At 54.7% G+C, this 15,627-nt stretch overlaps 2 protein-coding genes across 4 annotated transcripts in view; one reads left to right on the top strand and one right to left on the bottom strand.

Annotated features, from left to right (window-relative positions):
* MYO1D (myosin ID) overlaps positions 1-3,575 on the top strand; it is a 287,794-nt gene extending 284,219 nt beyond the window's left edge. For both annotated transcript variants that reach the window (XM_033091580.1, XM_033091581.1), the window contains exon 22: positions 1,182-3,575. In XM_033091580.1, coding sequence (XP_032947471.1) covers positions 1,182-1,338 — 157 coding nt within the window. In that variant the 3' untranslated portion in view covers positions 1,339-3,575. The remainder of the gene's footprint in view (positions 1-1,181) is intronic.
* A 1,819-nt stretch (positions 3,576-5,394) lies between these two features.
* On the bottom strand, positions 5,395-12,100 carry CDK5R1 (cyclin dependent kinase 5 regulatory subunit 1). 2 transcript variants are annotated; one of them, XM_033091584.1, is made up of 2 exons: positions 12,003-12,100; positions 5,395-8,888 (listed from the first exon to the last, which is right to left on the bottom strand). In XM_033091584.1, exon 2 carries the CDS (start codon positions 8,745-8,747, stop codon positions 7,824-7,826), a length of 924 nt encoding a protein of 307 aa, XP_032947475.1. In that variant the 5' UTR covers positions 8,748-8,888; positions 12,003-12,100; the 3' UTR covers positions 5,395-7,823. The 2 variants fall into 2 exon arrangements, with proteins under 2 accessions (XP_032947475.1, XP_032947473.1); XM_033091582.1 differs by lacking the exon at positions 12,003-12,100 and adding an exon at positions 9,177-9,331.
* Between the last annotated feature and the right edge of the window lie 3,527 nt (positions 12,101-15,627).

Below are 15,627 nucleotides of genomic sequence, written 5' to 3'. Positions count from 1 at the left end.
CTTGCAGTGCACACACTTTGCATTCCTTCCTCAACACTAAGAGCAACATTCGTCCAAGATCCCAGCAGAGTATTCACGGGGGCCCAGCCTGTCCACGTCCTGATGCCGCCCCAGACAAATGCAGGCAGACACAGCACTGGGACCAGAGCCAGCCCATCCCACCTGGAGGCCCCGGGGCCAGCGGGCCTTGCTCCTTTTTCCTCTCACTTCCCAGCGCAAAGAAAGCTGACAAGGCACAGCGTGGGACTGTGCCACCTGAGGTGCCAGCCTATTTCGACAACTTTCTCAGTTCTTAAAATCAGCTGCTTCTGCAGTGCATTCTGGGTGACGTGAGGAACTGAAGGAGAGTCTGCTTCTGCTCAGTAGGTGCACACAGCCGACCACCACCCACACCTCAGGCCTCCTCCCCCACTCGGAGCCCTGGCTGAGTTCCTGTCAGGCAGCAGGCGACATGGGCTCCCAGGCAGGGGGAGCTTCCGTGAGCTCCCACCACCCAGGTCTTCACGCGGCACTGACCTCCCTCCCCAGCTCCCTGGGTGGTGGGGTCCACCAGCACACGTGGCTCGGGTGCTCGGTGGCAAAGCCCAGGCCCCTGGATGAAAAGCACCTGCGCAGGGAATCAGACCCAGTTCTAACATCTGGACAGGCAGGGGCAAACCAGGGACTCCTAGAAGACCTTTCTCTTGTCGGGGAGAGTATGGGGGGCAGGGGGGAGTCTCCATATATCCCTGGACTCAGACCTTCCCAGGGCTCCCTGTTGCAATCAAAGAGAACTGAAAACTACTCAGGCCTCAGATCCCAGGCTCCTCATGACAAGCCACCCTGCTGACAGCTTAAGCCCATGTGACTCGGGCCTCAGGCCAGAGACTGGGTGGCTGTGGTTCCACTGCCTCTACCCCCTCGTCTGCTCCAGCTCAACATGCTGGGTGCCCTAGAGCCGGGCAGCGGCCGAAGGCCAGAACTTCAGCCCCTCTGCTCTCTGAGGCCCTGGTTTGAAGCTGCTCAGCACTCGTCTTTCCTGCCCTTGTCTTTCAGGGGGCGTCTCAAGCCCTCCGCTGAAGCCGCCTGTGCCCGTGTGCCCTGGGGCCCCTCTGAGGCCCACGAGAACTTGGCCCAGGGTGGTGGGGAAATCACCCCGTCTGGCCGCCTGCTGACTGCCTGTCTGTCTGGTTTTTTCCCAGTGAGAAGCGTCACCTTCAAGTCAACGTCACCAACCCCGTGCAGTGCAGCCTGCATGGGAAGAAGTGCACCGTTTCCGTGGAGACAAGGCTCAACCAGCCACAGCCCGACTTCACCAAGAACCGCTCGGGCTTCATCCTCAGCGTGCCCGGGAACTGACGCTCAGCCAGTGGGGCCCCGCCTGGAGCCCGGAGCGCTGCCACTCAGCAGCGTAGGTCCCCATCTAATTGCTGATCCCTGCTGCCGCCCAATAGAAATCAGCTCGCAAGGGTCCTGCTGGGGGAGGAGCCCCTCTCTGCCTTCTCTCAGGCCCCTCTCCTGAGGGCTTCTTCCTGGCTTCCTTTGCTCCCCATCTTCGCTGCCCCGACTGCCCATGGTCCCCGCTCAACAAACCAAAGACCCCGGCGCCCTGACATCCAGACCACCTCACACCTCGAGGCCACGTGATGGTGCCTTCAGTGAAGGAAGCCTCCCTGGACTGGCCAAGTCGAGTTAGTGTGCCTGGACCCATTGGCCAGCTGCTGGCCCTGCAAGGGACAGTGGGGGGAGCCTAGGACAGTTTCCCCCACCAAAGATGTGCCCCCCAGGGAGGTTGGTGGAGCTGAGCTGGGGATGTAGCCCTGCTCTCTCCGTGAGCCCATCCTGCCGCCCCCTCTGCCCTGCCCTCGAGATGATTGCAGCCCTTGTGACCTGACTTCAGGGAGCTTCTCAGAGCTCCTCGAGGGACCCCCTCCCCCACAGCCAGCCAAAGCCACCAGGTGAGCAGGTTCACCTGTAGGGCCAGACCCTCAGCCCAGGAGCCAGTGGCCAACAAAACAGCCACACCCAGCTGGCAGTGCAGCCTGCCCGGAGCCTGCCCTGCTCCCCCGCCCCCTCTCCAGGAGAGAGCAGTGGGGGCTCCAAGGATCACCTTGCTTAACCATGCAGCCTGCGCCCCAGATTACCTGACACTTATTTTTGCTAAATCAGATATCGTGTCTGCTGTGTCCACACTCTTGTCAGGAGTACTAATAAGAAAATGGAGTTGCAGGGGCTGGGGGAGCAGTCAGGCACTTGGCGTTTTCCCCCCTCCAACACCTCTGTTTCATACTCTTTTGGAGAAGGAGGACTGGGAGAGGAGGGTCGGAGCACACAGGAATTCGGGGAAGTAGAGGGACAGAGAACAGCGTGGGGTCCTGGCACTGCAGGCCAGGCCAGGATGCCCACCCCCACCGCACACAGACCCCGTCTGCTGGGCACACGGGCCCCATGCCAGGAGTACAGCGCCGTCTTGCCAGTCTCTGCCCCGCAGAAAGCACACGCCTTCAGATGCCTTCCTGAGACCGCCCTGTGGTGCCTCCGCTGAGGGGGACGCCGCGAACCTCTGGGCAGCCTGGGCCCCCCTGCCAGGAGCCTTGCAAGGAGACTCAGGGCACCCTGTGTGGTGAAAGGGCCGAGGGGGAGCCCACGCCTCAGGAGGAGCCTGGCAGGGTGTAAAACAGGGACATGCTGACGTTTTCTTCACTTCCTGCCACAGATGCTGCCCTCTGCTCCCCGCCTCCGTCCCCGCACGGTCCCGTCCTGCCACCCTGACCCCACAAAACACACCAAGTGCCTGAGTGCAGCCTCTTGTGCCTCACCCATGACCTGACATGGTCACCTTGCTGACGCCGATGTCCCAGCAGCCGGGTCTCCTGCGCACCCCCACCCCTGCCTCCCAGGGCCTGCAGACATTTGCACCGTGTGCTATTTGCAATGACGAACCGATTAGCATCCTGCCCTTGGAAACCCACTCTCACTCCCGGAGCCTGCTCAGCTAGCTGCCTGCACAGCCAGGGGCGCCACCACCCCCGTTTAGCAGCGCTCGTAGTCTTGCCAATCATCTTGACAGTAGTGGAACCATCTTAACTGGAACGTTGCCTCTCCATTCCACTTATCCCCGCCAACTCGTCGCTTTACACTAGATACATGCAAATGTATGTTGTAGACACCAAAACGGAACATGCCAAATGAGTGCCTTTCAGAGGCTCGAGAGGAAGAGGAGGGTGTCGAGTCCTTCCTCCCACCTTTCCACCTTGCTTATGGCCCCTCAGCCCAGCTCCAGGGCCTCCCGGCTGAGGACGTGAGGCCCGCCTGCGTCACAAGCACTTTTTCATGATGTCCTAAGAGCAGTCCGTGTGGCAACTGCAGGAGGATCGGGAAGGTCAGGCGACACCACAGCAACGCTTCCAGGTGCCAGGGGAAGGCAGGAAGACACATTGATTGTATGCAATGAAGTGTTTCTCTTGATTTAGTTCAATGCAGTTTTATGGGTTGGTGCATATATTCCTGTTTTCCATTAAATTAACTATTTCTAAAGCATATTTTGATTTACCATCAAGAGCAATAAAGCATTAAATCTTATTTTTAAAAGTGTTCTGCTTATCTGTAATTGGAAACTACCTATAATTGTGAAATTCTGGCTTACATGAAGTCAACTGTCATCCCAGAGGATGGAAGGGAGCATCAAGCACAAATAAGGTACAAGAGAGGATAATTTACCTGAGGCTTTTGAACAAAAATATTACATGGTGAGCGAGAAGGAAGCTCGGAAGCTGTAGGAAGGAATGAAGGGGGAAATGCAGTGGAGTTCAAACACTTTCTTCCGCCATTGTGAAGCCTGTGCACTAGACTCAAAGTTCAATGTTTGCAAGTTTACTGAAATCAAAGCATGTATTTTATAAAAGGAAAGGCTGGGATTCCTATGGCTGTAGCTTGGGGAGAGGTCTGAATGGCAGCCAGGCAGGTTCTCCCCAAGCTGGCTTGGTTGGGGGACAGTGGGAATGGCAGTAGAATGAGTGGGCGAGACAAAATCAGGAACTTCATGGTGGTGGGAGCTGCAGACGAGGCAAGGGCCCGGCAGCCACAGAATGCGACCCGGTCATCGGTGGGAGAGAATGTGCGGCGAGGCTTCTGTGACTCAGACCAAGGGAAATGCCCTGAAGAAAGCGAGTGGCCCTCATCTCTAGGCTGATAGCTCTCAAGTTGCAACCTGAGCAGAAATGCCTTCCTCGTGCCCAGGGACAGCTCCAGACCACAGGTGCAGGGCCTGGGGAGGACCGAGTCCCCACCACCTAGTCCCGAAGCTTAGACTGGTGGCCTGAGTGGGTAGAGACCACTGGCGATACAGGCACACCTCGTTTGATTGCGCCTCACAGGTGTTGCATTTTTAACAAACTGAAGGCAAGACCCTCCACCAGCAAAAAGATTGACTCGCTTGATTGCAATACTTGCTTTATTTCGATGGTCTAGAACCAAACCCGTAGTATCTCCAAAGTATGCCCGCACAGCCAGAGGGAGCCCCACCCTTGCACGATTATGGGTTGGGTGGCTGTTTATCTGGAAGCCCCAGGGCTGGATATCTCTCACAGAAACCTGCAGAGCAAAGCTGGCAGGGGTGGGCCACAGGGACACCAGGCCTGAGAGCCTCTGGGCAGTGGCACTGAGCACAGCCAGGCCCAGGACACGTGGGGGCAGTAGCCTTAGAGCCATGCTCCACAAATGAGGTTTAAGGCGTGCTGCCCCTGCAAGACCACTCAGCCAGCCCTCACCGGGGCATGCCTGGGCCTGATTCTCCCCAGCCAGAGGTCCCAGTCACCCAGCGCCACCAAGCCAAGGGAGCCACGCCTGCCCCGCCCAGCAGCTACTAAACCAGAGTTGACTTAACCTGTGCTTCTTTCTTAATCACCTTAACATCAACGTGCACGTTAAGCCCTCTCCCCTATCCCTGCCCTCCTCCCATCTCCCGTTTCCCTTCCCTTCCCCGTAACACAAATCCAATTATGTTGAGAGCAGGAATGATTTATAAAAGGGGACCCCAGCCTGCTTATGAATGATGTGCCCACAAAAGAGGTCTATGTAATGGATGGTCAGTGCATTTTATTTAATCAGCACGGTACAAAAATAAATAAAAATAAGGGAAGGGGAATTAAATTACAGCCAAACTGAGCTTCATGACCTTGTCAGATTATAAACCACACATACTTACAAACACACTACACATACATACAAAATGAGACAAATATAAATTAATATTAACAATACCCACAGTTTGGTCAAAGAATAGCTACAGAAGAAATTGCACTAAAAACCCAACATACATCGCACGTTGTATAATTAGCAGTTTCAAATATACAGCTATGAATAATTCCGAGTGAAAAAAATGGCACATTTTCTTTTCATTGCAAGTTTAACAACTGTTGGAACAAAACTAAATTCTAATAACTGCATGGAAAGAATATATCAACCCTTCAGCTTTACAAGAAAGAGTAAAACCAAATCCTGAACTATTATTCCTGTGACTTGTTCTGTGCACGGGTATAATTTTCACAGCCATCTGTTCTAAGATTATTTTTCTTACGACACAAAATGTTCCTGGTCTGCATGCACAATATCACTGTAAAAGCAACAATTAAAGAATAAGGGGGTTTTTTTGTTGTTGGTTAGTTTTTTTCCTTTTTCCTTTTTTTTTGTTTTTTGTTGTTGTTGTCCTAAAAGTAGTCTTCATAGCAGCATGTCAAATGGGTTCATTGCTTTCACACTTAAGTGTCTCAGTTCCTTTACACAATACTGAAGGCCAGTACAAGAGGGAGGACAGCAGGACAGGCTTCATTCACATTGATAGAACCAGTTACTTCCTTAGTCCCCAACCACTCCTGAAATTTGCACCTCCTCCAAAAACTAAAAAAATAAATATAGAGCAAGAGAAGGAAACACACAAAACTGGAATCCTGTGGATGCAACGTAACTGCACAGTTTTAGGCCAAGTTCAGCCAGCCAACCGAGTGACTGCAAACATACACCCCTCTTGAAACTCGGCACCTGAACCAGCCTCTTCCATGCCTCCGGTGCCGCTGCCCCTGAGGGCCTCCTACCTCAGGTCGCCTGTGGCAGCAGGATCTGAACAGACAGGCTGTGTGACAACTCCAGCAGAGAAGAGGCGCTGCATTCGTGAAGTCTGTGCCAGCAGCCGCAGGTTCCTTCCAGCTCTGCATCAGATCATCTGGCCATCCCAGGAATGGCTCGGCACGTGGGCCTTGAGGCACAGCTGGGGCAAATGCTCCGGCCCAGCCAGGCCCTCTTCCTCACATCCGGGCATACCTCGGGCCCAGCAAGCTCTGCTCCAGGGCTCTTAAACTGGGACCTCAATTTCACAGCTTTCTTTTCATGTGAATTTCAGTAGTGCTTGTGCTGAAATTGGCAGCCACCAGGGACCTAATCCTATGTAAAACGACCCTCTGGCTTCCCTCCCCCCTCCCAGCCACCCATTCCAACACTCCCTGGGGGATTGGGCAGAGAGAATTCTCTATAGCATTCACACTGGTCTTTGTTCCCCAAAGCCGGAGTGATGGGCCATGGAGGAAGACTGCTCCCTTCTCCTGGTCCTTTCCCAAGTCCCAAGCCACCAATCTGGGAGACGTAGGAAGAAAATTGATTAAGTACACATCATGTGTTTTTACAGCCACTAAATTCGAAACCCAAACCAGCAGCTGCAAACGATCAGTTGTAGAACCAGCAGGCTTCCAAAGCAATCAGGAGTTCTACTCCTGTCTTGTAATTGTCCCCAAGATCCAGCTGTCTCACTAGGCCTCGCTGGGCAAGGCTTCATCTTCAGAAGACACTGAACTGTTTGGGAACAGTTTTAAATTAACAGGGGTAGGGGTGAGGGTACATCATGACCACCCCCCACCCTCCAGCTCTGCAGAACAAATGTCATGTGCACCAGCAAGAGGCCTTAGCCCTTCGGTGGGCACTGGCTTAGTCTCAGGCATGGCACCCCGACCTGCCCAGCAGGCAGGTGGTTGATAATGGGCAACTGCAGCTGTCCTGGCCTTCCCCACAGGGTGACTGAGCTGCATTATCCAAAGGAAAAATTCACCCAGTAAAGGAGCTGTCCCCAGCTTCACCCCAACCTCTTTAGCTGGGACTCAAAATAAAAGAACTTCATGAGTCAAACCAGCTCATTAACCAATACTACCAACACAGCTGGGAGCAGGGGACAAGGGGGCTGGGGGACAAGTTCCGTGTCTCCACTACAGGAAAGCCCTTCTCCCTAAAAAAGAAAAGAGAGCAAACCAGGGTTGTGTACGGCCAAACAACAGGACGCAATCTGGGCATCAGGCCGGCTTCTCTTCAACTGAAGCAGCATCTTGCCTCACAACCCACGGCAGAGCTCAGTCAAGGCGGCTGCTCCAGGAGCCTCTGGGAGAACGGACAACCCAAAACAGGAGCCAGAACAGGGCCTCCAACCAGAAGCGCTCACTCTTCCTTGGGCCACCTGGCCAGAGGCCCCTCTCCAGCTCCCAGGCAAGGAGCAGCAGACAGCCTCACCTGCCCTGGTCCAGCAAGGGCGCAGGTGGCAGAAGCAGGTCAGTCCTTTGAATTCCCCAAAGTAGGAGGTCAGGGGCCTGGGTGGCTCTGAATACATCTTCTGGGTTTTGCACAAGGTTCTGGAGTTCAAAAACGCCCAGAATTCTTGGCAGGGCTGAAGAAAACCCCAAGGAGAGAAGGTGGGCCAGGAGAGGCCCTTGGTGGCTTTGATAGACATACTGTACATAAAATCTGATTTGTTTAATAAATTTTTAAAAATGAATTGAATCCTTGAGCCATTATGCAGGCTACAGGGCTCACCGATCCAGCCCTAGGAGGAGCCGCTTCTTGTCCTCCTGGCCACTCTCGTTCTTCAGGTCCGAGAACACCTGTGTGAAGTAGTGTGGGTCGGCATTGATCTGCAGCATCTTGGAGCTCATGAGGTTGATGACAGAGAGGCAGCGGTCCCAAAAGGCCTCCTTGCAGCTCTCCACTAGGAAAGGCTTGAGCGGGTAGGAGATCTCGTTGCCCATGTAGGAATAAGACAGGTACAGGCAGGTCAGCAGCACAGCCTGGAGCTCGTGGTCGGAGCCTACCTCGGAGGAGATCACGTCCCTGCAGAGCATGTAGAGGAAGACCACATTGGCGGGCGTGATGAAGCCCTGGTCCTGCCAGCCCTGCAGAAGCAGCGAGCGGTCCACGCTGCGCAGCCAGAGCACAGGGTCCGTAGGGGACAGGTGCTTCAGGCGGTAGCACCGACGGCAGAGAAACTCGCCCAGGCAGCGTAGCAGCTCGCTGGTGGACGCCTGGACGATGACCCGCTTGGGCGTCCCCGCGGAGGTGACGGCAGGGTGCGGGGCCTTCTTGACGGAGGAAGAGACCCCGGTTTGGGAACCGGAGAGCTGGCTGGCAGCGGGGGCGGGCGGCTGGGCCGGTGGGGGCTGGGCGAATGTGGACAGGTTGGCGCACGACAGCGACTTCTTCAGGTTCTCATTGTTGAGATGGGTGACATTGTTCTGGTAGCTGCTGTTGGGCTGCACCTTCTTGGAGTTCTTCTTCTTGGCCGACACGGCCACGATCCTCTTCCACGGCAGCACGGAGATAATGGAGTGCCGCTTCAGGTTCTTGTCCTTGGCATTCTTGCTGTTCTGTACGGCCGTGTAGTGGCCCACCGTGGCCGCGCCATCCTCAAACAGCGTGGCCTTGCGGTAGCTGGGGGACAGGGACAGCACCGTGCCCATGGTGCCGCTGCGCGCCGGGCGGGGGCCCGCGCCCCTGCGCGCCCAGCCTGCCGGCCGGAGGGAAAAAACAGCTCACCAAGCCCGCGGTGGCCCAGGAGAGGAGACAGGGCGCTCCTGGGGGCGCGTGCCGCCCCTTTGGATCTGCGTGTAAAACAAGATGGTTCTCAGCACCAGGCGGGGCTCGCGCCGCGCTCCTCAGCCCCGGCCTTGGCGGACCCCGCGGACCTGGCCCCCAGTCCCGCGCCCGAGCCTTCCCCGGGCTCCGCGGCCCCGCCCGCGCCGCAGCCTGGCTGCCTCCACTGCGGCACCCCCAGCCCGCCGCTGCGCTCCGTACCGCCGCGGGAAGAGACCCCCGCCTCGACACCGCGCGCGGCCCCGACCCCGGCGCTGCTTTCTCGGGCAGCGGGGGGCCGCGAGGCGCAGGCTTACCTGGCGACGGCGGCTCCTGCGCTCCGCGCCCTCTGCAATGCGCGCCGCGGTCCCCGCGCTCAGCCGCGCTCGGTGGGGCTCGTGCGCGGCGGCGGCGTCGGGAGCTTCTGTCCAAGGTTCTGCAGGCGTCGCGGCCCCGCCCCCCGCTCGGCCGTCTTCGCCGCCGCCGCGCTCCCGCCCCGGCGCGCACTTCAGCGGCCTCCCTCTCGGGAGCGCGCGCGGCCCACGCGCCGGCGCGGGCGGACCTGGTGTCACCCGGGAGCCGGGGCCGCCGCGGTCGTCAGCACGAGCCGCGCGCGGTTCGGGCAGAGATGTGGCTGCGAGCCCGAGGCGTCTTTACTCGCCCCGCCCCGGCGAGGACCCGGACTCGGGCGGCGGCGGGGACTCGTGGAACCGCCCGGTCCCCGGGGCCGTCCCCCCTCGCACAGTTCGCCGCCAGCTCTGCGCCGCCGCGACAGCAGCAGCCCGGCCGCGTGAGAGTCCGGGGCGCCCCGCGCAGCCAAGCTCCGGCCGGTGGGGAGCAGCGGGGCGGGGCCGAGGACCGACCCCACCCGCCGCCCCGCCCAGACACGTGCTGCCTTTGTTCCCGCCGCGGCGCCCGCAGCTGTGGGCCGGGGGGCGCTATAGGCCGTGTCCCCGCCCTGGCGACGCGCGGCCAGTCGGGACTGAGGCTGCCTCTCGAGCGGTGCGAGAAGCCATCCACCGAGGCCGGGACACTGAGCCCCCTCCTTCTATTTAACATCCTCGTCCACCCGAAAAGAAGCTTGGGAGCTCGGGGAGGAAGACGGGGAGAGGCGAAGCTTTTACTGAGGCTGCCTGAATGACAGCTGTTCCACGCGCATCCCGAGTGGATTGTCCCCATCGGTTTTAGTGCCCTCCCCTCCGGGACCTCCTTTCCCCCATCCCAGGTAAATGCGCACGCCTGGGTGGGTCTCGGAAACCCAGGCTAGAGAGGCGTAGCTTCCCCACACAACACCTGAGACAGGAAGGGCCCTGAGGCCCCTGGCCCAGCCGCAGTCCGAGATGAGCCAATGAATACTAAGCTCATCACAAATGTGACCTCGAAATTTCCACTTGCCCTCTTATCTCTTAAAGAGTACAACTGAAGTAACTGCTTCTCCAACCAGCCGCTGACCCGCTGATTTAAATGTTTTTCATGCTAATCGTGTATACCCGGGTTGCCCGAAAATAAGACCTAGCTGAACCATCAGCTTTAACGCGTCTTTTGGAGCAAAAATTAATGTAAGACCCGGTCTTATTTTACTTTAAGACCGGGTCTTATCTAACATAGGATTTTATTTTCGGGGAAACATGGTAATTTGAAAATGGTGTCAGTAAAATTACTAAATTCAGAGTAAAATCCTGGTTCTAATTAACTGCTCCTCTCACAGACAAGAACTCAGATCCTTCACAAAGGACATTCTTCATTTGTTATTCTTTTAGTTTGGTTCTGGAGATTGATTCAGATTTGACCACAAACCTGGGAAGAGACTCAAATCCTATCTTAATTCAAATTCTCACCCATGGATCTCGTGAGGAGGAAGCGGCAATCCAGGAGAATGCCCACTTCCCTGACTACCAGACCACTCTAGCATACCAGGCTGTCGATCTGTGCCAGCTCTGCCTACTGCCCTAAGCAGAACAGAAATCTGGTACCATTCAGAGCAATGCTATCAGAAAATACTAGAATTTGCTTATGTACTACCCAGAGATTTCTCCATCAATAGTGGCAATTGAAAACTTTAGGGAAGTATGGTGACCATACAGTGCAAAATGCATTGCTCTGTACCCAGAAGGCTACTTCTTCCATAGCCCTTCAGAAACATCCACAGCAACTGTCGTCTTAACTTAGACAATGAAGGATATGCCGTTCCCTGTGAGTGTTCCTCAGTGTACCTGATCTTCAGATGGAGCTGTTCTCAACCCTCCCTCTCTGTAGCAAGAAGTAATCTCCTTCAGGTTCCCTGGGCCAAAGACTCTCTTCCTAAAACAGCTGAACACCCCCCCCCGCCCCGCCCTCTTTTATCCTCCAACCCCTTGTGGAGAGGCCAAGCTCCTGATTTGGCCCTCGTCTACATTGCATTTGCTGTCTCAAGGTCCCCTTCAGATTCTGACGTTGAGCAAAGGTTAAGTGCTTTCCACTTACCCAAATATGCCTAGATTTCTAAGACTGTAACCCACCCCCAGGAACCATCGCGACCCACCCCGTTACCTAGATCTATAAATTTCAGTTGTAGCTATTCCAATTCATGGTGGACAGTACCAAGCTCCACTTCAAGCCACCCCATTTCCTCTCGCCTTTGTCCAACCAGCCCTTCCCCACCACCTGCAAAGAGCTCTTGGCAGAATTACCTCAACCTCCTCCTCACACTTGTCAAAGGCATGTTTGCAGCAGAGCGTGAATGAGTTAGCACTGCCAGCCCGCTTGCTGTTGTGACTGACAAGGGGCTCTCCAGAACCCGTCCACCCATGCCATTCCTGCTCTGTTTCAAGGTACCACATAGCTCCTCTGTTCACCTAACTCCCCCACCCCCAAGCTCTCATCACCACTCCAACTGTGAAGCAAGGAAGAAAGGGCAATAATCTGCCAGAAATGGCAGAATCAAGGACCCAGAAGGCAGACCTGGCTGAATGATGCAGAGCTGTTTTCCAAAGAACTGCAGGGAAGATCTCCAAATCCCACCCCCATCAATCAGCCTATTTATCCTATAGTCTATCTGTAGCTGCCAGCAGGGCCGGCCTGCATGTCATCTGCACCGCTGGGCTGGGATGTCCATGCATCACAGGAGAGTCCCTGCCCTCTGCATGCCCCCTGCCCCTACGAACCTGGGGAAGGCCAAGGCCAGCCAGTAGCTTCCAGAAGGGGTTCCAAATAAAGCCAGGCTGAGCCCTGGCTCCTGAGGAAGTCGTGCTTTGTTCTTCCAGGGATCACAGAGCAGCATCTAGTGGCCCTTCTGGGCAGCACAGATTACGTAACTAGCAGGCAGCAGGGCTCCAGAACCACGGCCGAGCTGGGCCTCTGCTCCCAACACCATCAGAATCTCATTAACACACAAGAAAGCCCTGGCCCCATGAAGGCTGGTGCCCGAAAAGGTCCTTAGGTGAGGGGGCTGGGCCCAGGCCACCTGAACCTCTCAGCTGGGTCTAGACCCAGCTTATTTGAGGCCTGGAAGGGAAGTGGTCCTGGACGTCTAGAGCAGCACTGTCCAAAAATGCAGAATGTAAGCCACAAAAGCGAGCCACACGGCTCATTTAAGTAGTAGCCATATTTAAAAAAACAAAAAAAAAGGTGAATTTAAATATTTAACCAAATAATGCTCAAAATATTTCAACATACAGTATTTATAAAAAGCTGAGCTGGGGCGGCCCATTAGCTCAGTTGGTTAGAGCACGGTACTCTGAAGGACGCCAGTTCCATCCCCACATGGGCCACTGTGAGCTGCACCCTCCACAACTAGATTGAAACACACTTAAGTAAGTTTAAAAAAAAATTTTTTTAATCATTTTTACTTTTTTTTTTTTAAGATTTTATTGGGGAAGGGGAACAGGACTTTATTGGGAAACAGTGTGTACTTCCAGGACTTTTTTCAAAGTTGTTGTCCTTTCAATCTTAGTTGTGGAGGGCGCAGCTCAGCTCCAGGTCCAGTTGCCGTTGCTAGTTGCTAGTTGCAGGGGGCGCAGCCCATCATCCCTTGCAGGAGTCGAACCGGGAACCTTGTGGTTGAGAGGACACGCTCCAACCAACTGAGCCATCCGGGAGCTCAGCGGCAGCCCAGCTCAAGATGCCTGTTCAATCTTGGTTGCAGGGAGCGCGGCCCACCATCCCTTGCGGGACTTGAGGAGTTGAAACGGCAACCTTGTGGTTGAGAGCCCACTGGCCCATGTGGGAATCGAACCTGCAGCCTTCGGAGTTAGGAGCACAGAGCTCCAACCACCTGAGCCACCGGCTGGCCCTACATTCTTTTTTCCAATACTAAGTCTTCAAAGTCAGGTTTTTGTTTCCATGTGCAGTGAGTGCATCCCTGTTCAAAGCTACATCTCAAGAGCTCAGCAGCCATATGTGGCTCATGGCTACCTACTGGACAGCAGAGGTCTAGAGGAAGTCATCAGACCTGCAAAGGGAGCAAAGGAAAGGGCTGCAGCCTGATTGAGCTCCTTGGGACTGCCCTGGGCTTGAGAAACCCCTCTGCTCCAGCTCTGGAACCCTTTGGAATCTTTTGTCAAGTCCTTTATCGAATCAAATCTCTTCCTGCAAGGGGAACCATACACAGAAATACAGTACCGAAAAACAGAATAGCAGAGTTTCTCATACTGAAGTAGAGTTGGCAGCTGGAGCTCACCCCTCCTTCCTTGTGGCACCACAGCCCCTCAGAAGAATCATTCCCAGGGTGTGACAGTATGACAATCTGCTTTTTTGGTTTTTCTGGGGGGGGAATATTGAGGAACAGTTTTTCCAGGACCCATCCATCAGCTCCAAGTCAAGTCGTTTTCAATCTAGTTGTGGAGGGCGTAGCTCAGCTCCAGGTCAAGTCGTCGTTTTCAATCTAGTTGTGGAGGGCGCAGCTCACTGGCCCATGTGGGAATCGAACAGGCGACCTCAGTGTTATGAGCACCGCACTCCAACCACTGAGCCAACCAGCCACCCACCCATGCGGCTCAGCTCCAAGTTCAAGCCGCTGCTTCTGACTGGTCCATGTGGGAATCGAACCGGCAACCTTGGTGTTATGAGCACCGTGCTCCAACCACTGAGCCAACTGGCCACCCCGACAATCTGCTTTTGAAGATTCCAAATGGACACTAAACCACAGCTGTGTCAGGACTCTCCAAGCACTTGCATTTCCATTACTTCATGTAACCATCAAACCACAATTACCAAGTAAGTGCCATCCACATCGTGCAGATAAGGAAGTAGGCTCAGAAACACACACACACATCCCACGTCCGTTGCCTTGGAAATACAGAGGATACCTGAACACCACATCCCATTTCAGGCCTCACAGACCAACTTTCTTCCCCAAAGCACCACCCCCCCCCCCGCCACTTTACCCCAGATCTAACGGTCTCCTAGGAAGCAAATGAGACAGTAGAGCTCTAGCCAGTCTAGAGGGCCACACAGAGCTGTCTGGGTCAATCTAGAAGCCCTCCAGCACTCAAGAAAGAACACTTTTTGAAAAAAAAAATTGTTTTTATTGGAACTCATCTGAACATCAGATATACCTGGTGTTGGTTAGCAAGAACCGTTTGTACATTTGATATTGATGGTGCCAAAACCAAAACAGTGACTGGACATGATGGGGAGAGATGTCGAGAACAAAAACCTGATTTTGGAGAGGAAAATAAAAGCCAGTCAGATTCAGTGAGGATGCAAAACCTGGTACAACAAAATCCTTTTACAAAATATAAATTTATTACGAAAACCTGGAAGGATAATCTGAGAAAGGGAAAGATAATAAGAGGCCAACAGGAAGGAGGCAGAAGGAGGTGGAAAGAGAGAAGACAAAGAAGAGATGAGAGGAAGAAGAAAACAGAGCTGAGCACAACAGAGGTGCAGAAGCTTACCTGCCAGGGGCATTAAAGCCTTGCTATGTAATCTCATCATAAAACAAAGCATGCTGAAACACAGTGCCCTACCTCCCATCCGTTTGATTTCTAAGAGGTAAATAAAGAAGCTCCCTGGGAGGGGAAGGTTGTTCGAAAACCCAACAACAAAAATTAAAAAACAAACAAACAAACAAAAAACCCCATCAAACCACACCCCAGTCTCATTTCCAATGTTCACTGTTTAAAAAAGGAATAAATCCGTCTGACAGCAGGAGAGGAGGAGTGGGACAAGGTGAGAAGCTAATGGACTGCAGAAAGCCTGACTCCCCCAGAGGGGGGAAGGAGGAAGGAAGAGAGACATGTGATGGTCTCCTGGGTGAGACAGGGGAGACCAGGGAGAGAGAAGGAGCAGAGGAGAGGGGCAATTAAAACGCTGACGTCTAATCTAGTTCACTGGGTTAAAAAGCCGCATGCACAGCAGGCCCCGAGGGCCCACACTGCTCCCCGTGTGGCCATGGTGGACACTAGCTCCTGGCCTTGTCCCCATTCCTTCACAGGTCAGAGCGGAGCCGTGCAGGTGCTGCGGCGGCGGCGGCGGCGGCGTCTTCGGCCAGTCTGCTGGAGCCGTTGTTGGAGGGAAGGGTGAGTAGACAGGCCGACAGGCCGTATGACAGGGCAAAGAACACTGAAACGCCTCATTTCAAATAAAAAAGAAAACAGCAGTCTATACACAGTTGTTTGTTTTGGTTCAGTACAAACAGAATAAAAAGTCGTTGCTTTGATGGTCAGGCAAACACCCAATTCTGGAGAGGAGGAGAGGTGACGCCCAGCGGGTGGGTTAGGAGCCCCAGTGGCTGGCGGAGCGCCTGGCTCGGTGGCCCTCTCCCAGGAGGCAGAGAGCACAGCTTTA

This window comes from Rhinolophus ferrumequinum, chromosome 21, assembly GCF_004115265.2.
Source record: "Rhinolophus ferrumequinum isolate MPI-CBG mRhiFer1 chromosome 21, mRhiFer1_v1.p, whole genome shotgun sequence".
Classification (NCBI taxonomy): domain Eukaryota; kingdom Metazoa; phylum Chordata; class Mammalia; order Chiroptera; family Rhinolophidae; genus Rhinolophus; species Rhinolophus ferrumequinum.
The sequence above is the reverse complement of the archived record's forward strand: the minus strand, read 5'-3'. Positions and strand labels throughout refer to the sequence as shown.